The sequence below is a fragment of the Lucilia sericata genome, unplaced genomic scaffold (assembly GCF_015586225.1).
Source record: "Lucilia sericata isolate MDLA Ls3-8-SP2 unplaced genomic scaffold, ASM1558622v1 Contig000459F_arrow, whole genome shotgun sequence".
Classification (NCBI taxonomy): domain Eukaryota; kingdom Metazoa; phylum Arthropoda; class Insecta; order Diptera; family Calliphoridae; genus Lucilia; species Lucilia sericata.
The window spans coordinates 78,832-104,944 of record NW_023994474.1 but is presented as its reverse complement, the minus strand read 5'-3'; the positions used below and the strand labels follow the sequence as shown (position 1 = coordinate 104,944).

The following is a 26,113-nucleotide window of genomic DNA, read 5'->3' as shown; positions in this document are numbered from 1 at the left end:
AGCTATGTCCGTCTGTCCGTCCGTCTGTCTGTCTGTATAAAACATTCTCACGTTAACACGAAGCAACAAAAATTAACGAAATTCACCCAAAATATTTACTATTGTCCTAGGCAGTTTGGTATTGAAAATGAACAATATCAATAAACACCGGGAAAAGTTATGAATCACAATTTGAAACAACCTCGAAAAAAATAAGGATTTTTTACACATTCTGATGTAATTTTCTCGAAAACAATGAAAGATAATTCCATGAAAATCAGCATGCATTCATTTCTACATAAGAGCTTGACTCCTGCTGAAAATTGCCATCAATCGGTCCACAATTTCATATTCCTCCCATACAAAAGTACATATTCCCGGAAAATGGGTTTTTTGTTAATAACTTCCGTCACAATGTCGAAATCTTTACAAAATTTTACAAATTAAAATCTCATGTTAATAGAATTCATTCAGAGAAAAAATTTTCTGGATCGGTCCATAATTGGACATAGCTCCCATACAAGGTCCCCTCCCGAAAATAACTTAAACGCAAATAATTCATTTCTAAATCAAGTTATCTATATAAAGTTTGGTACAAGTATTGCCCTCACATACAGAAATATTACTGAGAAATTTTTTTCTGGATCGGTCCATAATTGGTCATAGCTCCCATACACGGTCCCCTCCCGAAAATCACTTAAACGCACATAACTCATTAACAAATTAAGATATCTATATAAAATTTGGTACAAGTATTGCTCATATACACAAAAATATTACTTTGAAATTTTTTTCCGATCGGTTCATAATTGGTCATAGCTCCCACTCAAGGTCCCCTCCCGAAAATCACTTAAACGCACATAACTCATTACTAAATTAAGATATCCATATAAAATTTGGTACAAGTATTGCTCATATGCACAGAAATATTACTGTAAAATTGTTTTCCTATCGGTCCATCCTTGGTCATAGCTCCCATGCAAGGTTCCCTCCCGAAAATCACATAAACGCACATAACTCATTACAAAATATTGATATCCATACATTTAGCAAAAATATTGCTCTTATATACATAAATTACACTATAAAATTGTTTTACGATCGGTACAATATTCATTACCAAATAATGATAGATACAGAATTTTGAAATTTTGTTTTTATATACACAATTGGTCATAGCTCCCATACAAGGTCCTCTTTCGAAAATCTCTTAAATGCACGTTACTCATTACCAAATAAAGCTATTGATACAAAAATTATATTTCAAGATTTTTGCAAGATCGGTTCATAACACACATTACTTATTACTAAATTACGATATAGATACAAAATTTTACTGAAATATAGCTTTCATGTCCAGAAGTTTTGCTTAAAGATTTTTTTACAATCGGTCTATAATTGGTCATATCTCCCATACTAGGTCCCCCTAAAACCGTATTTAACTAGTTGCATTATCAATTTGTGTAGAACAAAATTATATATATGTATTTTGAAAATCCTTAAATCTTTCACACACATGCATATAAGCAAAATCTTTGCTTACAATGATTACCATTAAGTACTTCATTAATGACTTACTTTGTAGGTAAAGTTTAAAAAAATCAAAATAAAGAAACAAACAAAAATAAAACAGTTACTTTTTCTGTTTTTTTCCTTTTTTTGTGCACACGATATCAAATGTCTATTTTTAGACAAACAGAAAATAAAATAGTATTTGTGTGTGAAAACTATTATTTGACGCACAATAAAACAACAAAGCAGTGGTGTAGTAAGAGTAGCATTCAACTGGTAGACGGAAGGTGTTGAGTTCAACCCCAGTCTGTGTCGACTTTTATTTTTATTTTTTCATAAATATTCTATAAATAACTCTACTAAAAAACAACTTATTTCCAACCAAATAATATTGACTTACTTTTGGAACATCTCAAACAAAAATAAGTACTTTTTCTAGTAGAATTGTAATTGATGTTCAATAAATCTTGGAATTGTAATAGATTTGAGCTGTTTGAATCTAGGGATTTTTCTATTTAAGATATGAGAAAACTTATTTCTACAAATATTTGATCAATTAGAAAAGTATTAATATAAAAGTAGCTGGTGGAGGGTATTTAAGATTCGGCTCAGCCGAATATAGCACTCTAACTTGTTTTTATATAACATTTCTGTAAATAAAAGCTATATTTCTGTCAAAATTTGTATCTATATAGCTATTTGGTAATAAATGATGTACATTAAGTGATTTTCGGAAGAGGCCGATCGTGAAAAAATTTAAATTGACATTTTGTATACAAAAGTAATGTCTGCGTCAAATTTTGCATGGATGTCATTGTTTGGTAATGAGTAATGTGAATTTAAGTGATATCTGGGAGGGGACCTTATATGGGCCGATCGTGAAAAAATTTGCGGGTATATGAGATTCAGCATAGACGAATATAACACTCTAACTTGTAAAAAATTAATATTTTAAATTCGGAAGAGCACGGTCCATACTTAAGCCCTCATTAAAGGTCCTCTTCCAAATATTACCCTGATGTTCATATTATCGATATACATATGATGACAAAATTCAACATATGTAGATCTAATAAATTATAAAATGTTTTCGATAATAACAAAAGCATCGGTTCGTAAATATCAAAGTTTATTTATAAGGAATCATTCCTTTTCGGCAATGTTTTGATGGTGGGAATATAAGATTCGGTATGGCCGAATACAACAACTTACTTGTTTTTCTTTCTTTCGTTTATATGTTTTAAATATAAATGATTCTAATTTTACAGAGCATTTATACCTAACAAAAAAATATTATACCCTCCACCACCATCAGTGGTGATAGGGGTATATACATATAAGTTTATCATCCGTATGTAACACCAAGAAAATATTCATCTGAGATCCAACAGAGTATATATTCTGGGTCCTTATGAAATTCTGAGTCGATTTAGCTATGTCCGTCTGTCTGGCTAAAACACGCTCACGTTAAAACTAAAAATAAATTAACCAAATTTACTAAAAATAACCATTGTTATACTAAGCAGTATTGAAAATCAGCAAAATCGGTTCACGACATAAAAAGTTATGAGTAAAAATTTCAGACTACCTCGAAAAAAATTACGTTTATTTTTTTGATTTGTAATATGATATTATTTTTAATTGCTTTTTTCAAAATTCTGTCGGCATAAGCGATACATGATTTATGCTACACCTCCCTTTTACGGAAGAATGTTCATACCCTTTTTAAATGTATGGACATTCTTTAACAAATTATTACTATAATCTTAATAATTAATTTTATTACAAATATGGGAATAAACATCTTATTTATTACTTAAACACATGCGCATATGTTACTAACGATAATGTTAATTATATTATTTGTTGAAAATCTTAAGTCTATTCTTATGAACTATTTGCTCTTTTTTATTTTTCTTATCTACTATAGTTACATTATTTCTTAAATCTATGTTTTTTATTTCGTAAGGTCCTTTTTATTGTGGATCTAATTTGTGACCTACTTCATTTTTAACTAAAACTAAATCTCCCACTTTTAATTTATAATCTAACAATGTCTTATCATAATTTAATTTCTGTTTTAACTTATACCTATCAATTATTTCTCGTGCTCTCTTATGTGCTATTTCTAACCTATATCTAACTTCCTTAGCATAATCTTCTACATTATATAAAAGTTATATTGTATGAACCTTATCAAATTGTTGAAACCCATTAGGAGTCTTACCGAAAACTAACTCATAAGGGCAATAGTCATGCACCGTAGATGGCATGGTATTGAAACAGTAAGTGAAATACCTGAGCCATTCATCCCAATCGCTTTTGTCAACGGATATGTATGATCTTACATATTCGTTGAAGGTTCTATGACTTCTTTCTATAGTTTCTAGCGTCTGGTGATGATGAGCAGTCGATGTAATATTTTCTATCTTCAAAAGGTTACATAATTCATTAAGCACCGAATTTTTGTACTCTGTACCATGTCCGTAATGAACGTCTTCATCGGTCCATAAGTAAGAATAAAATGTTCAAATATGGCTTTCGCAACTGATTTTGCGCTTTTATCTTGAATAGGTACCGTTACAAGATATTTTGTCATGTCGCATATTATTGTGACAGCAACTTTAACATATTTCGTAATATCACGAGTCATGTTCTTCCAGAAACAATATCTTTTTATTTTATTAAGAGTTCTTGAAACACCAGAATGTCCGCCCTCCGCTGGATCATCATGATATCGTTTCATTATCTCTGTTATTAACTTAGCATTTGTTACGTGGATCACCTCATTAAGTAGCGCTACTTTCAATACTTTTAATAATTTATTGCCCATTTCCTTAAATTCATTAATAGAGACAAATTCGAAAATTTTCTCACTAGGTGCCACTTGTAATTTATTAATTTTTAGTTTATCGGCCACTTCTTCGAGCCTTGGGAAAAATTGTCCTAAGTCAAATTTCCCATTGATAAACAATTCATTTATTTTCATACATGCAAGTTTCGATTTACCACGTTTAATATAAAATGTATGTGGGTCAATTTTTAGCTTGCAAAATTTTCTGACGTCAGAATTCATAATTGGGTTAAATACATTGGGCTTCTCATGCTTATTTTCTAAATGCTTTTTGTTTAATGTAACTGGAGATTTTTCAAGTGACTCTTTTGCCATTGATCGTGTTATTATTTTGTATACATTGTTATTTTTATTGTTCATTTCTTTTAAATCATCTATGGTTATACGCGATAATGCGTCAGCAACATAATCATCTTTTCCCCTAAGATATTCAACTGTAAAATCATATTCCTCTAAATCAAGTCTCATTCTTGTTAATTTTGAACTTGGATTTTTCATAGAAAATAAATAAGATAATGGTCTGTGATCAGTGCGGACTAAGAAATGTTTTCCATATATGTACGGTCTAAAATGCATAATAGCCCAGTGTATAGCTGTTAACTCCTGTTCTATAGTTGATTTATTGCTTTCGCCCTTTGTAAATACTTTTGAAGCATATGCGACTGGAAGATGCTTTCCATTGTGTTCTTGTGTTAGAACGGCACCACAAGCTTGTTTGCTTGCATCAGTTGTTATACAAAATTCTTTTGAAAAATCTGGATACTGAAGCAATGTTGGACTCATTAATGCCTTTTTTAGATGTTTAAAAGCCAAATCACAAGCCTCAGTCCATTTGAATTCAACCTTTTTCTTCGACAACCGTGTCAAATGTCTTGAATAATCGGAAAAATTTTTGATGAATCTTCTATAATATTTGCAAAAGGCTACAAATCGTCTTGCCTCGTCAGCGTTTTTTGGTGTTGGATAGTTTTCAACTGCGCTATATTTGCTATCGTCTGGGAGTATTCCTTTATCCGTACATTTATGTCCCAGATATGTTACCTCTTTCCTGAAGAACGTACATTTCTCAGGGTGCAACTTGAGATTATATTTCCTACATAACTCAAACACATTTGTTAAATTCGAAAGCATGTGCTTTTCGGAACAACCTAGTACTACTAAATCGTCCATATACAAGAAAGCTTGGTCAGGCCTTAGACCGCTGAAAGCAATTGTCATCATTCTTTGGAATGAATTTGGGGCTATTTTTAAACCATAAGGTAATCTAGTAAATCTGTATGATCCATTCCAATTCAAGAATGCAGTTATATTTTTTAATGTAATCCATTCCTATAATACCGTCACATGGTATCGGGAATTCATCTTTCACTACGTGAAAGTGATGAGGAATCAAAAACTGCGTGTATCTTAGATCAAAAAATATCGTACCAAGGGATCTAATTTTGCCTTCACCTATTCCACTTAATGTTGTTATATGTTTAGTATTTAATTTTTTAAAGGCATACTGGAGTTTTAGCAAGGATATGTCTGCACCTGTGTCTACTAGCAATGTTATTAATTCTTTAGTTTGATTAATCTGTAGTTTTATGAAAATGCTTAAGTTGAGGTTAAGATTGTACACTTTTTTATTTACTGTTCTGATCCTAGGGGAGCGTTCTGGTTTTCCGAATCGCTGTCAGATAGATTGGCTGCTCTGACATAATTTCCGCGGTTGTTGCCTCGCTGCAATCTATTTCTGTTTCTGTTGTTATAATTGTTATTATTATTTCTAAATCCATTTCTGTTCGGATTTCTAAAGCCGTGGTTGTCTACAAAGTTATTGTTACTTCTATTGTAATTTCTTTTCCTATCATAATTATTCTGTCTTTGTCCATAATACAGTTCGGCGTTTTGTTGTCCTGTTACCTCGGTGCAACTGTTTACAAACTTACTAACAACTTCGTTCATACTGTTAAATTGACCTGCTTCTATGATAAGTTTTACTTTATCAATTGTGCAGTTTTTAGTAAGTGCCTTTACGGCAACCTGCGTTGAATATTTGCTTGCCAATTCGCAAGACAAGCCATCCGATATATACGCGTTTTCTAATGATTTTGTAAGATTTTCTATCTCTGTACAATATGCATTTGCTGTTTTATTATTTTGTCTTATGTTCATTATTTTTGCTGATAATACTTCCACCGATTCTCCCTTAACAGTACTATTCAATTTGCGAACAATTTCTGCTATGGTCGCTTCATTGTTAATTAAATTTCTAGCAGTTCCTTTTAGTTTAGTTTTTATAAGAGACACTGCTGTGGATTCGTGGCTTCCCTTTATTGAGTCGACCAAAGCCAATGAATCAAGAAAAGATCAAGATCGTAAGTTTTCAGATTTTCCATCAAAATCTGTAATTAGCCTTGAGGCTAAATTCCACTACTGTTTGCGACATTGTTTTAACTGTTCCTGATTCTTGCTGTGAAAAACTAGGTTTTATAATTATCTCTTCATGCAAATTTTCTGGTAAGTCAATTTTTATATCCTTTCTAATGGCAACTTTACAAACTCTTTCTTTTAAATCCAGAAAAAATCCCTCTGCTGCTGTTTGATGTGCTTTAGTTAGTCTGTTATAATTTACGTTAAGTATTACTCTTATATCCTCAAAACAACGCAGCAAAGTTTGCATATGTTGGTGAATTGTTTCTTCCTTAGTTGGTCTATCAATATTCAAACATTTGTAAGACCGGTCAAATTTATCTCTAATTATTCTAACCCTTTTTACTATATCCGACCACTCCATCTATACTCTATCCAAATTGTTAGCTCGGCTTGTATATTTCTTCTTTAATCTTTTATTATGTAAGGCGTAAAGACGCAACAATGTATTTAAACCTATTAAAACAGTTGTTATTACTAAACAAGTAAGAAATTATAGTCGGGCGAGGCCGACTATATAATACCCTACACCTTTGACAAAAATATAATGTGATTTAGTTGCCATAATAAAGCATTTAAGTTGAATTGTACCTTGCATTAGATTTACATACTTAAGCCGTTTATTGTTGAATAAAATTGTGGACATTTAAGTGAAATTTTGATGGGGGCTTTTCATAGGGGCTAGGGTCATATGAGAACCTATTATTATGGAATTCGTGGGGGTCATCAAGTCTTGTATACAACTTGGTTATTGCAGCTTTTTGTCGAGATATGAGTATATTAAACATAATTATGAACTTAAAAGCCCTATTCGGCGGGTTCAGTTGTATGGGGGCTAGGTGAAATAATGGACCGATGTAAACCATTTTCAACAGACTTCATCTACGGTACCAAAATATCAAATTTCATTGAATTATCTCCAAAATTGCGACCTGCAGTTTGATTACAACTTTTAAAAGCCCTATTCGGGGGTTCAGTTGTATGGGGGCTAGGTGAAATAATGGACCGATGGTAACCATTTTCAATAGGCTTCGTCTACGGTACCATAAAAGATCATGTGCAAAATTTCATTGAATTATCTCCAAAATTGTGACCTGTAGTTTGATTACAACTTTTAAAAGCCCTATTCGGGGGTTTCAGTTGTATGGGGGCTAGGTGAAATAATGGACCGATGGTAACCATTTTCAATAGGCTTCGTCTAAGGTACCATAAAAGATCATGTGCCAAATTTCATTGAATTATCTCCAAAATTGCGACCTGTAGTTTGATTACAAGTTTTAAAAGCCCTATTCGGGGGTTCAGTTGTATGGGGGCTAGGTGAAATAATGGACCGATGTTAACCATTTTCAATAGGCTTCGTCTACGATACCATAAAAGATCATGTGCCAAATTTTATTGAATTATCTCCAAAATTGCGACCTGTAGTTTGATTACAAATTTTAAAAGCCCTATTCGAGGGGTTCAGTTGTATGGGGGCTAGGTGAAATAATGGACCGATGTTAACCATTTTCAATAGGCTTCGTTTACGATACCATAAAAGATCATGTGCCAAATTTCATTGAATTATCTCCAAAAATTGCGACCTGTAGTTTGATTACAAGGATTACAAGCCCTTTTGGGGGGTTCAGTTGTATGGGGGCTAGGTGAAATAATGGACCGATCTTAACCATTTTCAATAGGCTTCGTCCCTGGCACAATAGAAGATCATGTACCAAATTTCATTGAATTATCTTCAAAATTGCGACCTGTAGTTTGATTACAAGGTTTACATGGACGGACGGACAGACGGACGGACATAGCTAAATCGACTCAGAAAATGATTCTGAGCCGATTGGTATACTTTAAGGTGGGTATAGGACCAATATTATTGTGCGTTACAAACATCAGCACAAACCCAATATACCCTCCCCACTAAAGTGGTGTAGGGTATAACAACATTCAATTAATTCAAGACTTGTATTTCCCTGTACTACCTCTACTTCATTGACCACATTGGCCGAAGGATTTTCTATTTTGGATTGGTGTTTTCCCATTACAAAGGACCTTAAAAAAATTTTAATTGTGCTTAAATATTCTCTATATTATTATACCCTCCACCACCATCAGTGGTGATAGAGGGTATATATAACTTTGTCATTCCGTGTGTAACACCAAGAAATATTCATCTGAGACCCAACAAAGTATATATATTCTTGGACCTTATGAAATTCTGAGTCGATTTAGCTATGTCCGTCTGTCCGTCCGTCTGTCTGTCTGTATAAAACATTCTCACGTTAACACGAAGCAACAAAAATTAACGAAATTCACCCAAAATATTTATTATTGTCCTAGGCAGTTTGGTATTGAAAATGAGCAAAATCGGTTCTCACCGGGAAAAGTAATGAATCAAAATTTGAAACAACCTCGAAAAAAATAAGCATTTTTTACACATTCTGGTGTAATTTTCTCAAAAACTATGAAAGATAATTCCATAAACATCAGCATACATTCGTTTCTACACAAGAGCTTGACTCCTGCTTAAAATTGCCAGAATCGGTCCACAATTTCATATACCTCCCATACAAAAGTACATATTCCCGGAAAATGGGTTTTTTGTTAATAACTTCCGTCACAATGTCGAAATCTTTACAAAATTTTACAAATAAAAATCTTATATCAATAGAATTCATTCAGAGAAAAATTTTTCTTGATCGGTCCATAATTGGACATAGCTCCCATACAAGGTCCCCTCCCGAAAAGAACTTAAACGCAAATAATTAATTTCTAAATCAAGTTATCTATATAAAATTTGGTATAAGTATTGCCCTCACATACAGAAGTATTACTGTGAAATTTTTTTCCATCCGTCCATAATTGGTCATAGCTCCCATACAAGGTCTCCTCCCGAAAATCAATTAAACGCGCATAACTCATTACTTACATAAGACATCCATATAAAATTTGGTACAAGTATTACTCATCTGCACAGAAATATTATTGTGAAATTTTTTTCCGATCGGGCCATTATTGGTCATAGCTCCCATACAAGGTCCCATCCCTAAAATCACTTAAACGCGCATAACTCATTACAAAATTAAGATACCCATATAAAATTTGGTACATGTATTACTCTCACATACAGAAATTTTACTGAGAATTTCTTTTCTGATCGGTCCATAATTGGTCATAGCTCCCATACACGGTCCCCTCCCGAAAATCACTTAAACGCACATAACTCATTAACAAATTAAGATATCTATATAAAATTTGGTACAAGTATTGTTCATATGCACAAAAATATTATTGTAAATTTTTTTTCCGATCGGTTCATAATTGGTCATAGCTCCCACTCAAGGTCCCCTCCCGAAAATCACTTAAACGCACATAACTCATTACTAAATTAAGATATCCACATAAAATTTGGTACAGGTATTGCTCACATATACAGAAATATTACTGTGGAATTTTTTTTCCTATCGGTCCATAACTGGTCATAGCTTCCATACAAGGTCCCCTCCCGAAAATCACTTAAACGCACGTCACTCATTACTAAATTAAAATATCCATATATAGTTCGGTACAAGTATTGCTCTCACATACAGAAATATTACTGTGAAATTTTTTGCCGATCGATCCATAATTGGTCATAGCTCCCATACAAGGTCCTCTTTCGAAAATCTCTTAAATGCACATTACTCATTACCAAATAAAGCTATTGATACAAAAATTCTATTTCAAGATTTTTGCACGATCGGTTCATAACACACATTACTTATTACTAAATTACGATATAGATACAAAATTTTACTGAAATATAGCTTTCATGTCCAGAAGTTTTGCTTAAAGAATTTTTTACGATCGGTCTATAATTGGTCATATCTCCCATACTAGGTCCTGCACCGTATTTAACTAGTTGCATTATCAATTTGTGTAGAAAAAAAATATATATATGTATTTTGAAAATCCTTAAATCTTTCACACACATGCAAACATGCAAATTAATAAAAATCGCCAAGCGTTGGTAATGTTCAATAAATCTTGGAATTGTAATAGATTTGAGCTGTTTGAATCTAGGGATTTTTCTATTTAAGATATGAGAAAACTTATTTCTACAAATATTTGATCAATTAGAAAAGTATTAATATAAAAGTAGCTGGTGGAGGGTATTTAAGATTCGGCTCAGCCGAATATAGCACTCTAACTTGTTTTATTATTCATTATTCTTATTTATATGTATAAAGTAAAAAATCTTTGTCAAATGGCGGTTAACGCCTACTGACCTAAATGTGCAACTGAATGCACAATTTTTTTTTTTTAGAAGATCGATTCTACCGATCTTTTCCCACATGGCCGACGCCTGGTTCCAAGGAGGTGGTGGATCCTGGTTTATCAGCCGGATCAGGACTGCCCTTTCTCGTCTCAACCTTGTCTTAAAACCACCCCTTCGTTTTGGTTTTGTTGTGGGTGGTATCTTTGTTAGGTCTTCTACTGGTTTATTTTTCCTTTTAAAATACTCATCCAGTGTTATAGCTCTTGGGCCTGGTGTACCCATTCTATACCTTGGCCGTACAGACTTCTGACGGAGACTTAGCTGTCCGCCAGGAACCACAATTTTGCTTTTGGGTGTCCTTTTATTTCTGGCACTCCAAAAGACTTCTTATAATAAAACAATTGCCTTTAGGTGCTTTAGAGCAGCACTCCCAAGGTCTTTTTTTTTTTTCTTTTTTTTATTCCTTTTGGGTGGTTATTTTTTTTTTTTTTAGCACTCCAAAAAGGCTGGCAGGATCGCCATATAGTATTTTGCAAATTAAAAGATGTTTTAAGTTCTTTTGTTTCTTCGCAAGAGCTAAGTTACAGCTCCCTGGTGTTAAGCGAACTGTGTTTATTGAAAAAGTTCTTAGATTATATAGTAATTAATTGCTTACACAGCATTATTCATAAAGTGGATAGTGTAACAATTGGACAGAACATTGAACGCAAGAAATACATACAAACAAAGCCACGATCAGTAAAATATTTAAAGTATTGACTGTTTAATCGACTTTGTAATATGATATTATTTTTAATTGCTTTTTTCAATATTCTGTCGGCATAAGCGATACATTTTTTATGCTATCAACACAAATTTTTTTATATATAAATATAATAGAAACATAAATCACATTACCGACGTAGATCTGTATCTGTATGATGTATCAACACAAATTTTTTTATATATAAATATAATAGAAACATAAATCACATTACCGACGTAGATCTGTATCGGCCCATAACTGTTCATAGCTCCCACATAAGGTCCACTTCCAAAAATCACTTTAACGCATATTTTTCATTGATAAATAAAGCTATCGAGATTACATTCGAATTGAATATGTTTTGTGTAAGTATCAATAACTCTACGAATTTTTTTTCCAAATTACGCTGTAAAACGAATTACGCTCTAAATGGAGAAAAATGTGAAACAAATCCTGGGACACCGATGTACCGTATACGTGAAGAGTTAAAGAAGTTGAGAGCTATGACCAATTATGCATTGATCCTAATTTTTTTTTACAAAGATTTCTATATACACACAAAATATACTCATGTAAATTTTTTTATTTATGCGGAATTTTATTCCGATATCTTTATTTATTTTCTGAAGTGGATCTTATATGACAGATATAACCAATTATGGACCGATCCGAAATAAAATTTGGTTGCGTCATACATATGTATATACATATGTATACCCAAAACAAATTTACGTAGAATATTTAAAAAATATTTTTTGTTTCTTAGTTATCTGCATATGATTTTCAGAAGTAGTCGTTATATGGGTGATATGACCAATTATGAACCGATCCGGAAAGAATTTTATATGTACTTTAAACGCATTCGCTACGAATTTTATAACGATATTTATTCCGTAATGAAATAGGTGTTTATGTTGAATATTATTCCGATATCTTTATTTCTTAATTAATTATGTGCATTTAAGTGATTTTCGGAAGTGGACTTAATATGGGAGCTGTGACAAATTATGTACCAAGCCGGAAAAAACTCGCAGGGTGTTTCACATCTTCTTTAATCACATTAAATACAAATTTTATACCGATAACTTCAGTCAGTTATGAAACATTTGAATTTACGTGGTTATCGGAAATGTGCCTTATATGGGAGCTATGCCCAATTATGGACCAGTTCAAAAAATCTTTTGCAGAGTGATATATGTATGTATACACAAAACATATTTATGTCGAATAATATTCCAATATCTTTATTTCTTAATAAGTTATGTGCATTTAAGTGTTTTTCGAAAGCGGACCTTTTATGGGAGCTATGACCAATTATGGACCTATACAGATCTACGTTGGTAATGTAATATCTGTTCATATTATATACATATACGCAAAATTTCGTGGTGATACCAATATGTACCTTTGTATGGGGGCTAATGAAAATTTTGAATCGATTGTTTTGAGATTGGACATATTGTGAGAAAACTACTCAAGAATTGGGAAAGAAACGCAAATTTTTCGAGGTATTCTGAAATGTTTACTCATAACTTTTTAAGTTGTGGACCGATTGGGCTGATTTTCAATACCAAACCGAATAGAATAATAGTGAACATTTTCCGCGAATGTGGCTGATTTCTTTTGGTTAGTTTTATCGTGAGCGTGTTTTAGGCGGATAGACAGACGGACATAGCTAAATCGTCTCAGAATTTCATAAGGATCCAGAATATATATACTTTGTTGTTACACATGGAGTGACAAACTTATATATACCCGCTATTACCACTGATGGTGGTGAAGTGTATAAAAAAGCATATATCATAAACATCTGTCTGTAATTTAAAAGAATCGAAGAACCCAGCAAACGTTTAAGTCTGTTAACAAACAAATATTGATCATAGACCCACAAAAGTATATATATTCTAGATCCTTATTAAATTCTAAGACGATCTAGCCATGTCCGTCCGTTGAAAACACGATAGAATCCAGAAATATTCTCTATAGTTAAGGTTTGTTTGGTATTGAAAATGAGCTATATCGGTCCACGTTTTCGGATAGCCCCCGGGGCATATATATTTTAAAAGTATAACTATAGCCATGAAAGTCAACATAAATAATTTTCATATGAGCCAAAAACTATCTGAAAAATTTTATGACGATCGGTTCATTTACTTTATATTACTTTAAAGCTCATTACTCGCTTAAAAATACGAGTACAGAGATGATATTTGACAAAGCAAATCTCTTATGAACCAAAATCTCTCCGCCATAAAGGTCCCCTTCAGAAAAAGACTTTAACGCTCACTGAATTCAAAATACAAGTAGGTATTGCGATGAAATTTGACATAAGTAAATCTTTTACGAGCCAAAATCTCTCTACCAAATTTTGTGTGGATCGGTTCATAATTGACCCTAACCCTCATATCCCCTTCAGAAAATGAATTTAACGCTCATTACTGGATTCAAAATACAAGTATAGCGATGAAATTCGACTGAAGTAAGTTCCTTGCTAGCCAAAATCTTTAAACCAAATTGTATGTGGATCGGTCTATAATTGACCCTACCCTTTCAGAAAATTACTCTAACGCTCAGTAAGTTTCTTATGAGCCAAAACCGCTCTACTGACTTTAATGGGAATCGACATATGATTGATCATTATATTACAAAGTTCATTACTGGCCTAAAAATACGAATAAAGCGATGAAATTCGACACACATAAGTTTTATACGAGTTAAAATCTCTCTAACAAATTTAGTGCGGATCGGTTTACATTTGACCCTACCCGCCATATAAGGTCCCCTACAGAAAATTACTTTAACGATCATTTCTGGCTTAAAAATACGTTTGCAGTTATGAAATTTTATATAAGAAACTTCTATAGAAACTTAAATCTTCCTACCAAATTTTCGGTAACTTACCCTACCCGCCCATATAAGCCTGCCTCCAGAAAATTACTTTATTACATACAAATGGGAGTATTCGATGTAATCATGTTTATAGGAACCAAACTCGGTCTAAAAAAATGTGTGAAAAACGGTCAGTTAATTTGATGAATGATCATGGTGTTAGGGGAGCATTCCTTTTATGGTATATTGTTTGATGGTGAGTGTATGAGATTCGACACAGCCGAATACAACACTCTCTCTTGTTCTTTGTTTAATTTGTTTTTATACCCTTCACCGCCATCAGTGGTGATAGAGGGTATATATAACTTTGTCATTCCGTGTGTAATACCAAGAAATATTAATCTGAGACCCAACAAAGTGTATATATTCTTGATCATTATGAAATTGGATCAAACTTAGTCGATTTAGCTCTGTCCGCCCGCCCGTCTGTCTGTCTGTCTGTGTAAAACACGCCTTATTATCCAGTACAGTTTGGTGTTGAAAATCAGCAAAATCGGTTCACGAAGTAAAAAGTAAAAAGACTACCTTGAAAAATATTACGTTTTTTTCCCAATTCTTAAGTAGTTTTCTCAGAAACTACCAAAGATACTTCGATTACTATTTTTTTCTGCCAGGGATCAATTATGTTCAAAGTCATAACAATTGCTTAAATTTTTCCCATAGCCCCCATACAAAGGTGTGTGTATATTCCAGTAAATTAGTTTATCGTTAATAGTATGAGTATGAGTTGAGTATGTTAGTACCCTCACTACGGCAACAACAATTTTCTCAAGTTATCTAAAAATTTAAAATGGGTTTTAAAAAAAGTAGCTTGCTGGTGGAGGGTATTTAAGATTCGGCATAGCCGAATATAGCACTCTAACTTGTTATCTTTTTATACCCTCCACCACCATCATTGCTGATAGAGGATATATATAAGTCATTCCGTGTGTAACACCAAGAAATATTCATCTGAGATCCTTATGAAATTCTGAGTCCATTTAGCTGTTTCCGTCCATCAGCCAAATTCACTGAAAATATTCACTATTGTCCTAAGCAGTTTTCTCAGAAACTACTAAATATAATCGAATGAATTTTGTCACACATTATTTTCTTTACCCAGGGATCAAAAATGTTCAAACTCAAAACAATTCAAAATTTCTCATAGCCGCCATACAAAGGTACATATTTTAGTAAATAGATTTATAGTTAATAACTTCGGCAAAAATATTGGTATCACCACGAAATTTCGCACATATCTATACAATATGAACAGAAATCATATTACCAACGTAGATCTGTATAGGTCCATTAATGGTCACAGCTTCCATATAAGGTCCACTTTCAAAAATACTTAAATACAAACAACTAATTAAGAAACAAGTCAGAGTGCTATATTCGGTTGTGCCGAATCTTAAACCCTCCACCTGTAAGCTACATTTTATGAAAACCCTTCTAAATATTTCTAGATACTTATTTAATAAATTGTGAAAGTTTAAATTGTGTGTAAATTGGAAAATTATTTCTGATCAAATTTCCGAAATTAAAAATCATTAACCTTCTAAAAACCGGGGTCAAAATCATGTTTTTGTATATTTAATATTCTTCATTAAAAATTGTATATTATTGTGTATTTAATTATGAATACATTGTGACAAACTACACGAAAATATATCCTGAAATCTATTATTCAAACTTTTTCAAAATTAACCCTCTGTCGTACTTGGGGTCAATTCAAGACCGAATTTTTTAAACACTAAAAAACACTTTTCAAAAGAAATTTTGTAAAATTAATTTTCTTAAAGAATAATATAGCAAAAATAACTTCTAAGAAGTTTCATCAATATCAATCAACAAATTGACAACATTATGCTCTTATTTCTTCAAGAACATAAAATATTCAAAATTTTGATTTTGACCCCGATGTTTAGAGGGTTAGTGATTTTTAATTTCGGAAATTTTATATAATTTTCCATGGAATCGGAAATAATAATCGCAATTTGCTTGATCAAAATTAAGCAACAATTGGTAATAATATAATTTTTACTTAATTATTTGCAAAAATTGCCTTTTTCCCGAAATCCTTCAACTTCACATCGCAGGTACGGTAAAAATATGCGAGGTATTGAGCTCATTCTTTTTGTGTTTATTTCTTATATATATCCTTATATATATCCAGTACAGAAAACTTTAATTTTTAAAAAACCATTTAACAAAATTTTTTAAAGTTTGAAAATGGAGTTTTGGAGATGCTGTTAAAATAATGGCCCTTTTTTTAACAAAGACTAAACCGAGTAAGCACACTTAAAGCCTCATTTTGTGAAAAAAAACTGCCATTTTGTCCCATATAAACGCATTTACAAACTTTGGCGGCGATGCGCGGGCTCTTAACCTCAAAATAATTGAATAATATTTTACAGTCTTCCATTTGACGTTAAAATACAACATTATTTCACTATTAGAAGTTGATCCGAGAGAAAAGCCTATTTTCGACCCACCCTTATGTTCATATTTATATAAAAATTTTTATATTCATTCATGTTTCATGTTATATAATTTCGTTTCAAGGGAATTCCCCTTTTCGATTTGTTCTAATTGTACATGGTTTTTAAAAAATAATAGAATTTTGCTTATAATCACGGATAATAGAGGTATCACGGTTGAACGATGAAGAAAAATTTAAGTCAATCCAAAACAAATTAAGTCGACGCAAAAAATTTATTTTTCCATCCCGGATAATTGATGTTGCCGGATAATCGAATTACGGATAATCAAGGACCCACTGTACACCTTTTATGGAGATATGGCCAATTATTGGCCATGTGAATGATTTATCGATAAAAAACCACTTTGTCGGAATTTATCCGTATATTTTTATACCCACCATCAAAAAAGATGGGGGGGTATATTGATTTTGTCATTCCGTTTGTAACACATCGAAATATTGGCCATAGACCCACAAAAGTATATATATTCTGGGTCCTCATTAAATTCTAAGACGATCTAGCCATGTCTGTCCGTCCGTCCGTCCGTCCGTCTGTCTGTCTGTCTGTCTGTCTGTTGAAAGCACGATAGAGTCCGAATGGAAAGAGCTAGAGGGTTGAAATTTCACATAAGTATTTCTTATAGGTAAGGTTTGTTTGGTATTGAAAATGGGCAATATCGGTCCACGTTTTCGGATAGCCCCCATACAAGTGGCCCCTCGAAAAGCAGCTTTAACAGCCATAACTTGTTTAAAAATACGAATATAGCGATGAAATTCGACATAAGTAAGTTTCTTGTTATCCAAAATCACTATGCAAAATTTTATGAGGATCGGTCCATAATTGACCCTACTCCCCTATTTAAGGTCCCCTTCAGAAAATTACTTTAACGCTTATAACTGGCCTAAAAAGTATATAGATGAAATTAGATATAAGTAAGTTTCATTCGAGTCAAACGAGGCTTGATGGTGGGTATATAAGATTCGGCATAGCCGAATATAACACTCTTACTTGTTATAATTGAAAATGAAATATATTGGAAAAAGTGACTTATGGAAATGGACCTTATATGAGAACTATGACCAATTATGCATTGATCCTAATTTTTTTAAAACGATTTCGTATATACACAAAATATACTTATTCCGATATCATAATTTATCAATGAAATATGCGATTTTCTGAAGTGGATCTTATATGACAGATATGAACAATTATGGACCGATCCGAAAAAAAACTTATTTATATAGACTATTTTTAAAATATCTTTATTTCTTAATTGGATATTTGCATTTAAGCGATTTTCGGAAATTGTCCTTATATGGGAGCGGTGACTAATTATGGACCGATACATTTCGCAGGGTATTTCATATTTACTTTAAACATGTTCATGACTAATTTTATACCGATATCTTCGTTCAGTTATGAAATATGTGCGTTTACGTGGTTATCGGAAATAGGCCTTATATGGGAGCTATGCCCAATTATGGACCGATCCAAAATGTATTTTACAGAGTGATATATGTATACACAATATATATTTATATTGAATATTATTTCAATATCTTTATTTCTAAATTAGTTATGTGCATTACATGGGAGCTTTGACCAATTATGGGCCGATCCAGAAACAATTTCGCAGGTTGTTTTATATCTACTTTAAACACATTCATGACTAATTTTATACCGATATCTTCATTCAGTTGTGTAATATGTGCGATTACGTGGTTATTATTCCAATATCTTTATTTCTTAATTAGTTATTTGTATTTAAGTCACACATCGGCAGAGCGTAAAATTTTCTTTCCACACTAACACTACTTCACTTTGTGTTTTTGCATTCCATGCACTGAAAAGAAAGTTTGTAAAATTTTTTAGTGTTTTTGGTGTACTTTACAGTGTACTTTATTATAAATAACAAAAAAACATTAAAATTTTTATGAATAGGATTGGAAAAAATTTAAACACGATCTATTAATTTTGAACATTGCTCTTGGAAATGCATTTATTTGCAACTTTAGATACAAAATGAATCTTAATATATACTCCATGTAAAAAAAGTAAAGTAATAATGGAAGATTTTAAAAAAAATTAAACAAATAATGGATCGTTAGGTGTATAAAAATATCCTCCAAGAACTTTTGCGCTCATATACAGTGCTATAAATGTCAATTAATTGAAAATATTTACAGGATAATGTTGTAAATAGGCTTGCATATCAAGAATTAACATAGTAGCGGGTATTTGTTTAGGAGGGGTTTATGTCGTTAATTCACCTTTATTAAAATTCCCATTATTTTTTACAATTACTCAGAAAAAAATTCTTCAAATCAATTTTTTTACCTATTTAATGATAATTTTTCTTAAGATATTTTAAAATTAAAATAAATATTAAATATCAAACAGTCTCATATGCAAAAACAACTTTCGGCAAACAAGAACTTATATTTATGTTTAACAACAGAGATTTCTCTATGTGTAACTCCATCAAAAAAACTTCCAAGCTCTCATTCTCTTAGTTTGGAAGTTACGTACGTGTGTTGGAAAATAAACCAGAGAGCTCAATTGAGAGCTCGCTGCGCTTGTATGATTTAAGTATTTTTCGAAAGTGGACTATATATGGGAGCTGTGACCAATAATGGACCTATACAGATCTACGTTGGTAATATGATTTCTGTTCATATTATGTATGTACATATAATAATATAATATAATAATACAAATATTCGCTCTCAGGGGCACCTAGCCAAACTTTGGCAATCCTAAAATATGACAGAAAGAAACATTTTTCAGACACTTTTTTACCATATGAGATAAAACCACCCTAATGTACATATATAGTTTTTAAGGTAGCAAAGCACACTGGGTATAGTTAGTGTTTATATAAAGGGTCCGATAATTGCGAAAAACCCTTGAAACTTACTTGAAATAAGGGACCGATTTCAAATATGTTGCATATTTCCAGGAAAAACTTACATTGAAAAGTAAAGTCGAATGGCATTTCCGATGTTGTCATTGGGATCCGAGGTGGTAAGACATCCGTTCCTTTATATTGGCCATTTGTTGTTGTAACAGTTCGACTGTGGCCGATAGTTCTTTCTTGGGGAAAAAACTTTCGGTTGATACAGCTGTCGCTGAGTTGACAATCTTTGGCCGAGCGAAGATCCAATTGTCGTGGGAACGATATTGGCCAGTTATATTCGTTGCTTCGATTAAGCTGTTCATTAACTTCTTAACTGTTAATCGAGTACCATTACAAAGACGTGGTGGATGGATCAATATTTCGCAATCAAATAATTGGAACGCCAATTTTCAACATCGGTTCATGAGGTGGAAAGCCTGGTAAATCAAGTGTATTCAAAAATTCTACAGGATAATTGACGACCTCATCATTATTTGTAACAGTATCGATGGATTTATATGTTTTTAAAATACCATCGATTCTATTTAAAATAATATTATTAATACAATTAACTTCAATGTTTTTAGGTGCCAGTAAAGCACGCTCACATAACCACTGCCTATTTTTGAAATTACGTTGAAGATTTGGAAAAACACAATTTATTAACTCTTCCTTTGTGTGATCCTGCAAAAGTTTCTATTCAAAATAATATTATTGATACAATTAACGTCAATGTTCTTGGGTGCCAGTAAAGCACGCTCACATAGCAGCTGCCTATTTTAGAAATTACGTTGTAGATTTGGAAAAACACAATTTATTAACTCTTCCTTTGATTGTATGATCCTGCAAAACTTTACACAATTTGTGTTTGGGTCAATTGGCATTTTTCCATGTCCTAAGTCCAGCAATTGTTTTGCAAAACCTGAAGTTAAATCATAATTTTGCAACTGTACCGCATGTTTGTTGTCAATTTTAACGTGATTACATGTTGCCAGAGATATGATGATTTCAGGCAAGCATTGAGTTCATCAGCCGGTGTTGAACCAGGTATCACAGGAAGTGTCTGGCGAAAATCACCCGCTAAAACAATTAATGCAACTCCAAGTAAATTAGAACTACTTTTCATGTCCTTTAAAGTGCGATCAAGTGCTTCTAAGGATTTTTTGTGGGCCATGGTGCATTCATCCCACACTATTATTTTACATGTTTGCAGGATTTTATCCATTGAAGAATTTTTCATAACATTACATGCATAATCTTTAGAATATTGAGTAATCAATGGTAATATGAGTGCAGAATGCGCAGTTCTGCTTCCATCTAAAAGTGTTGCTGCAATACCTGATGACGCAATAGCTAAGACAATATTCTATTGTAATCGAACTTTAGCTAAAATCAATGTGATCAGAAAGGTTTTTCCGGTTCCTCCTGGCGCATTTGGCACTCCAGCTGTTTTAGTTTCGAAGATATATTAATTTAAGTATTTTCTTTATCGTCATATGTCTAAGTGTCCAAGTGGGTTTTGCTATCCTAAAGTTGTAATAATTAAAAAACTTCCTTTACGAATTTTGAAGATTCCAACTCTTACAGTTTCCCAGATATACGAATTTTTGCATTTAATTTATATGGAAGGTGCCAAGCTCCTATCGAATGTCAGAGTTCTTCGTGCAAAATTGAGGATTCAGCTCTAATAGCTTTCCAGATACACGAATTTTTGTACTTAATTCATATGGGAGGTACCAAGACTGCCTAAAAGTTGCTAGTCAGCCCATTTTTGTCCTAAACATTCAATTTGATACTAAAGTTCCTCCGAAAAAAATGAGGATTCTATCTGTTATATTTTCTCAGATATACTAATTTAAGATTTTCTTTATATGGGAGGTGCCACGCCCACTTTATCTAGGCTGCTCATTCATATGGATGTTAATGTTGTTCATAAAAAATTTGAGGACTCCAGCTCTTACAGTTTCTGAGATAAGCGACTCTTAATACTTATTTTGTAAATGGGTGTGGCATGTCGCCCACGTTAAATTTTGAAGTAAAAAGTAGCATATAGTTCCTTCCAGACGTACAGAAAGACACTATGAAAATTAATCGCTCTAGCCGTTTAGCTGTCTATAAAGTCCAAACAAACAAAAAACAAGTTAGAGTGCTATTTTCGGCTATGCCGAATCTTAAATACCCTCCACCAGCAAGCTAATTTTTATTAAAACCCAAAATTTTTAGATAACTTGGCAAAATTTTTGTTTCCGTATTGAGGGTACTTACATTTATGCATATGTCAAACTAATTTTAATTAGGTCGAGAAAAATGTGTATTAATAGGCCAGTTTGAAAACATTTCAATATCATGATTTATCTATACACAGAACATACTCATTTTGAATTTTATCCGGATATAATCATTTAATTACGAATTAAGTGGTATTAAGTGATTTTCAGAAGTATACCTTATATGGGAGCTAAGACAACCTATGGACCGATCCGGAAAAAACTTTATATGTACAAAATACACATTTATGTCGACTTTTATCTCGATAACTTTGATTGTCAATGTGCATTTGATTAATTTTCGGAAATGGTCCTTATATGGGAGTTGTGACCAATTATCGACCGATAAGGAAAAAATTTCGTATAATGATTTATATGCCAAAAAAAAAAAAAAAATTCAAGTCGAATTTTACTACAATAGATTTATTAATTAATGAAATATGTGCGTTTAGGTGATTTTCGGAAGTGGACTTTATATGTATAGGAGCTATGACCTCACCCAAAACATATTTGTGTCGAATTTTATCAAGATATCTTTATTTGATAATGAAATATGTGCGTTTAAGTGATTTTTTTTGAAGTGGACCTTATATAGGAGCTATTACCATATATGGACCAATCCGGAAAAAATTGGTAGAATGATTTATATGCTGACAAAACATATTCAAGTCGTACTTTATCCCGATAGCTTTTTTATTCAAAGAAATATATGCGTTTAACTGATTTTCGTAAGTGGACCTTCTATGGGAGCCTATCCGGAAAAATTTTGTAGAGTGATTCATATAAAGACAAAACATATTTGTGTCGAATTTTATCAACATAACATTATTTGACAATTAAATATGTGCGTTTAAGTGATTTTCGGAAGTGGGACTTATATGGGAGCTATGACCAATAATGGACCGATCCGTAAAAAATTTGGTAGAATGATTTGCATGTACACAAAATATATTTAACTAGAATTTTATCACAATAACTTTATTCATCAATGAAATATGTGCGTTTAGGTGATTTTCGGAAGTGGACCTTATATGGGAGCTATGACAAATTGTGGACCGACTGAGTTCTACGTTGATAGTATGATTTCTGTTCATATTATGTTTACATTTACAAAATTTTGTGTTGATAGCGATATATTTGAGGGAGTTATTAACGATAAACTTATTTCCGGGAATATATACCTTTGTATGGGGGCTATGGGAAATATTGGATCGATTCTAAAGATTTTGAACATTATTGATCACTGCCCCGAAAAAATAATGTGTGACAAAATTCATCGAAATATCTGTGGTAGTTTCTGAGAAAACTTCATATGAATTATGAAAAAAACGTAATTTTTTCGAGGTAGTCTGAAATTTTATTTCTTGGTGTTACACACGGAACGACAAACTTATATATACCCTCTTAACCACTGATAGTGGTGGAGGGTATAATAAATAAACGTACAAACACACATTCATTTTTATACATATAGATCCGTATAGGAGGTACCAAAACCCGCTTATGAAAGTCCACCCATTTTTCTCATAAATATTCACGTGGATGTTAAAGGTCTTTGTGAAAAATTAAGATTAAGATTCTATCTCCAATAGTTTCCCCGATCAACGAATTTTAATATAAACTCATATCGGAGGTACATACATACAAACACACATTCATTTTATATATACATACATTTATATATACATATATATATATATATATATATATATATATATATATATATATATATATATATATATATATATATATATATATATATATATATATATATATATATATATATATATATATATATATATATATATATATATACTTACAAAAACATGTCATTAATTTACATAAATCTATATATATATATATATATAGATTTATGTAAATTAATGACATGTTTTTGTAAGTTTATATTTTTATACCCGCCATCAAAAAACATGGGGGGTATATTGATTTTGTCATTCCGTTTGTAACACATCGAAATATTGGTCATAGACCCACAAAAGTATATATATTCTGGGTCCTCATTACATTCTAAGTCGATCTAGCCATGTCTGTCCGTCTGTCCGTCCGTCTGTCTGTCTGTTGAAAGCACGATAGAGTCCCAATGGAAGGAGCTAGAGGGTTGAAATTTCACATAAATATTTCTAACGGGTAAGGTTTGTTTGGTATTGAAAATGGGCAATATCGGTCCACATTTTCTGATAGCCCCCATACAAGTGGCCCCTCGAAAAGCAGCTTTAACAGCCATAACTTGTTTAAAAATACGAATATAGCGATAAAATTCGACATAAGGAAGTTTCTTATGATCCAAAATCATTATGCAAAATTTTATGAGGATCGGTCCATAATTGACCTTACCCCCCATATAAGGTCCCCTTCAGAAAATGACTTTAACGCTCATTACTGGCTTAAAAATACTAGTATATAGATGAAATTCGACATAAGTAAGTTTCATACGAGTCAAAATCTATCTAAAAAATTTTATGAGGATCGGTCCATGATTGACCCTACCCCCCATATAAGGTCCCCTTTAGAAAATGACTGCAAAGCTCATTAATGGCTTAAAAATACGAGTGTAGCGATGAAATTCGACACAAATAAATTTAATACGAACCAAATTCTGTCTACCAAATTATATTAGGATCGACCCATAATTGACCCTACCCCCTATATAAGGTCCCCTTCAGAAAATTACTTTAACGCTTATAACTGGCCTAAAAAATACGAGTATATAGATGAAGTTCGACATAAGTAAGTTTCATTCTAGTCAAACGAGGTTTGATGGTGGGTATATAAGATTCGGCATAGCCGAATATAACACTCTTACTTGTTTCAAACTTTTTATCTTAGAAAAGTATGTAAATCTAAAATTGTATTTGTGATCCTTGTTTCAACACAATTTGGCGTAGGGAAAAACGTAGGAATTTGTATAGGGAAGAAATGCGCGCTGCAGCATGGAAATTTTAAAAATGCCTTCTAGCAACAATGTATGTAACCCAAAAAGTATTTTGGTGTTATATATATATATATAAAAGAACTCAGATTTTGTAGATAATTTCATTATAGAATAGTTTTTAGATTCTGTATTTTCAACTATTTGTTGCGTAGAACGTTGTTGACAAAATAAATATCCATCATCAATATGTTTAACATTTTTGTAAAATATTAGTCTTACAAACATACAAAATTCGGTCCTACCGAACGTCAAATATTATTATTTTATGTTAACTTACCTTGGGATTCAGTCCGGAACCTTGGCGTAAAAATGTACCGGTTATGAACCAAAAACTGTTCGATACTGAAAATTGATTTTCTACAATATCTGAATCTTTTAGGCAAGGGTGTGGGCTATTCCATTCGTATGGTGAAAAGCGAGCCATCACAAATAATGTAAATGAAACTAAAATATAAGCAGCTAAAACATATAACCATATCTCCATAGCCAACGGGTTCATAAATGAGAATAGACGTGTAGGCTGGCTGGTAGGTACCTGCAGAGGTAATAATGGTAGGACATGAAGTAATACTACACGGACTAGATCATGGTTTTAATTGAGTGCCAAAAACAACGTATTATTTTGAACGCAATCAATACCATTGCAAGATATACATATTTCTTACTTGTTGGTTTAGGAGCACACAAACCTAAAGAGTTAACATACCTTAAATAATATACCGATTCCTAGGTTCATAAAAGGTTTCGTGAAGTCTATAACGCTTTCTCGAGCGTAATTTATCGTCATGGATGCTACAGCTAAATCAGCCCGCTAAAAATGAAATGAAAAACAACGGTTACAGACATTAATTTATGATTTTACCGAATTTTTGAAAGGCCCTAACAT

At 32.3% G+C, this 26,113-nt stretch overlaps 1 protein-coding gene across 1 annotated transcript in view; it reads right to left on the bottom strand.

Moving 5' to 3' along the window:
• Nucleotides 1–26,113, bottom strand: part of LOC119605129 (glutamate receptor 1-like) — a 180,415-nt gene that overhangs the window by 95,916 nt on the left and 58,386 nt on the right. Inside the window, exons 2-3 of the mRNA XM_037958090.1 lie at nt 25,934–26,038; nt 25,505–25,762 (exon numbers count right to left, since the gene is read on the bottom strand). Of these exons, the coding sequence (XP_037814018.1) occupies nt 25,505–25,762; nt 25,934–26,038 (363 nt within the window). The remainder of the gene's footprint in view (nt 1–25,504; nt 25,763–25,933; nt 26,039–26,113) is intronic.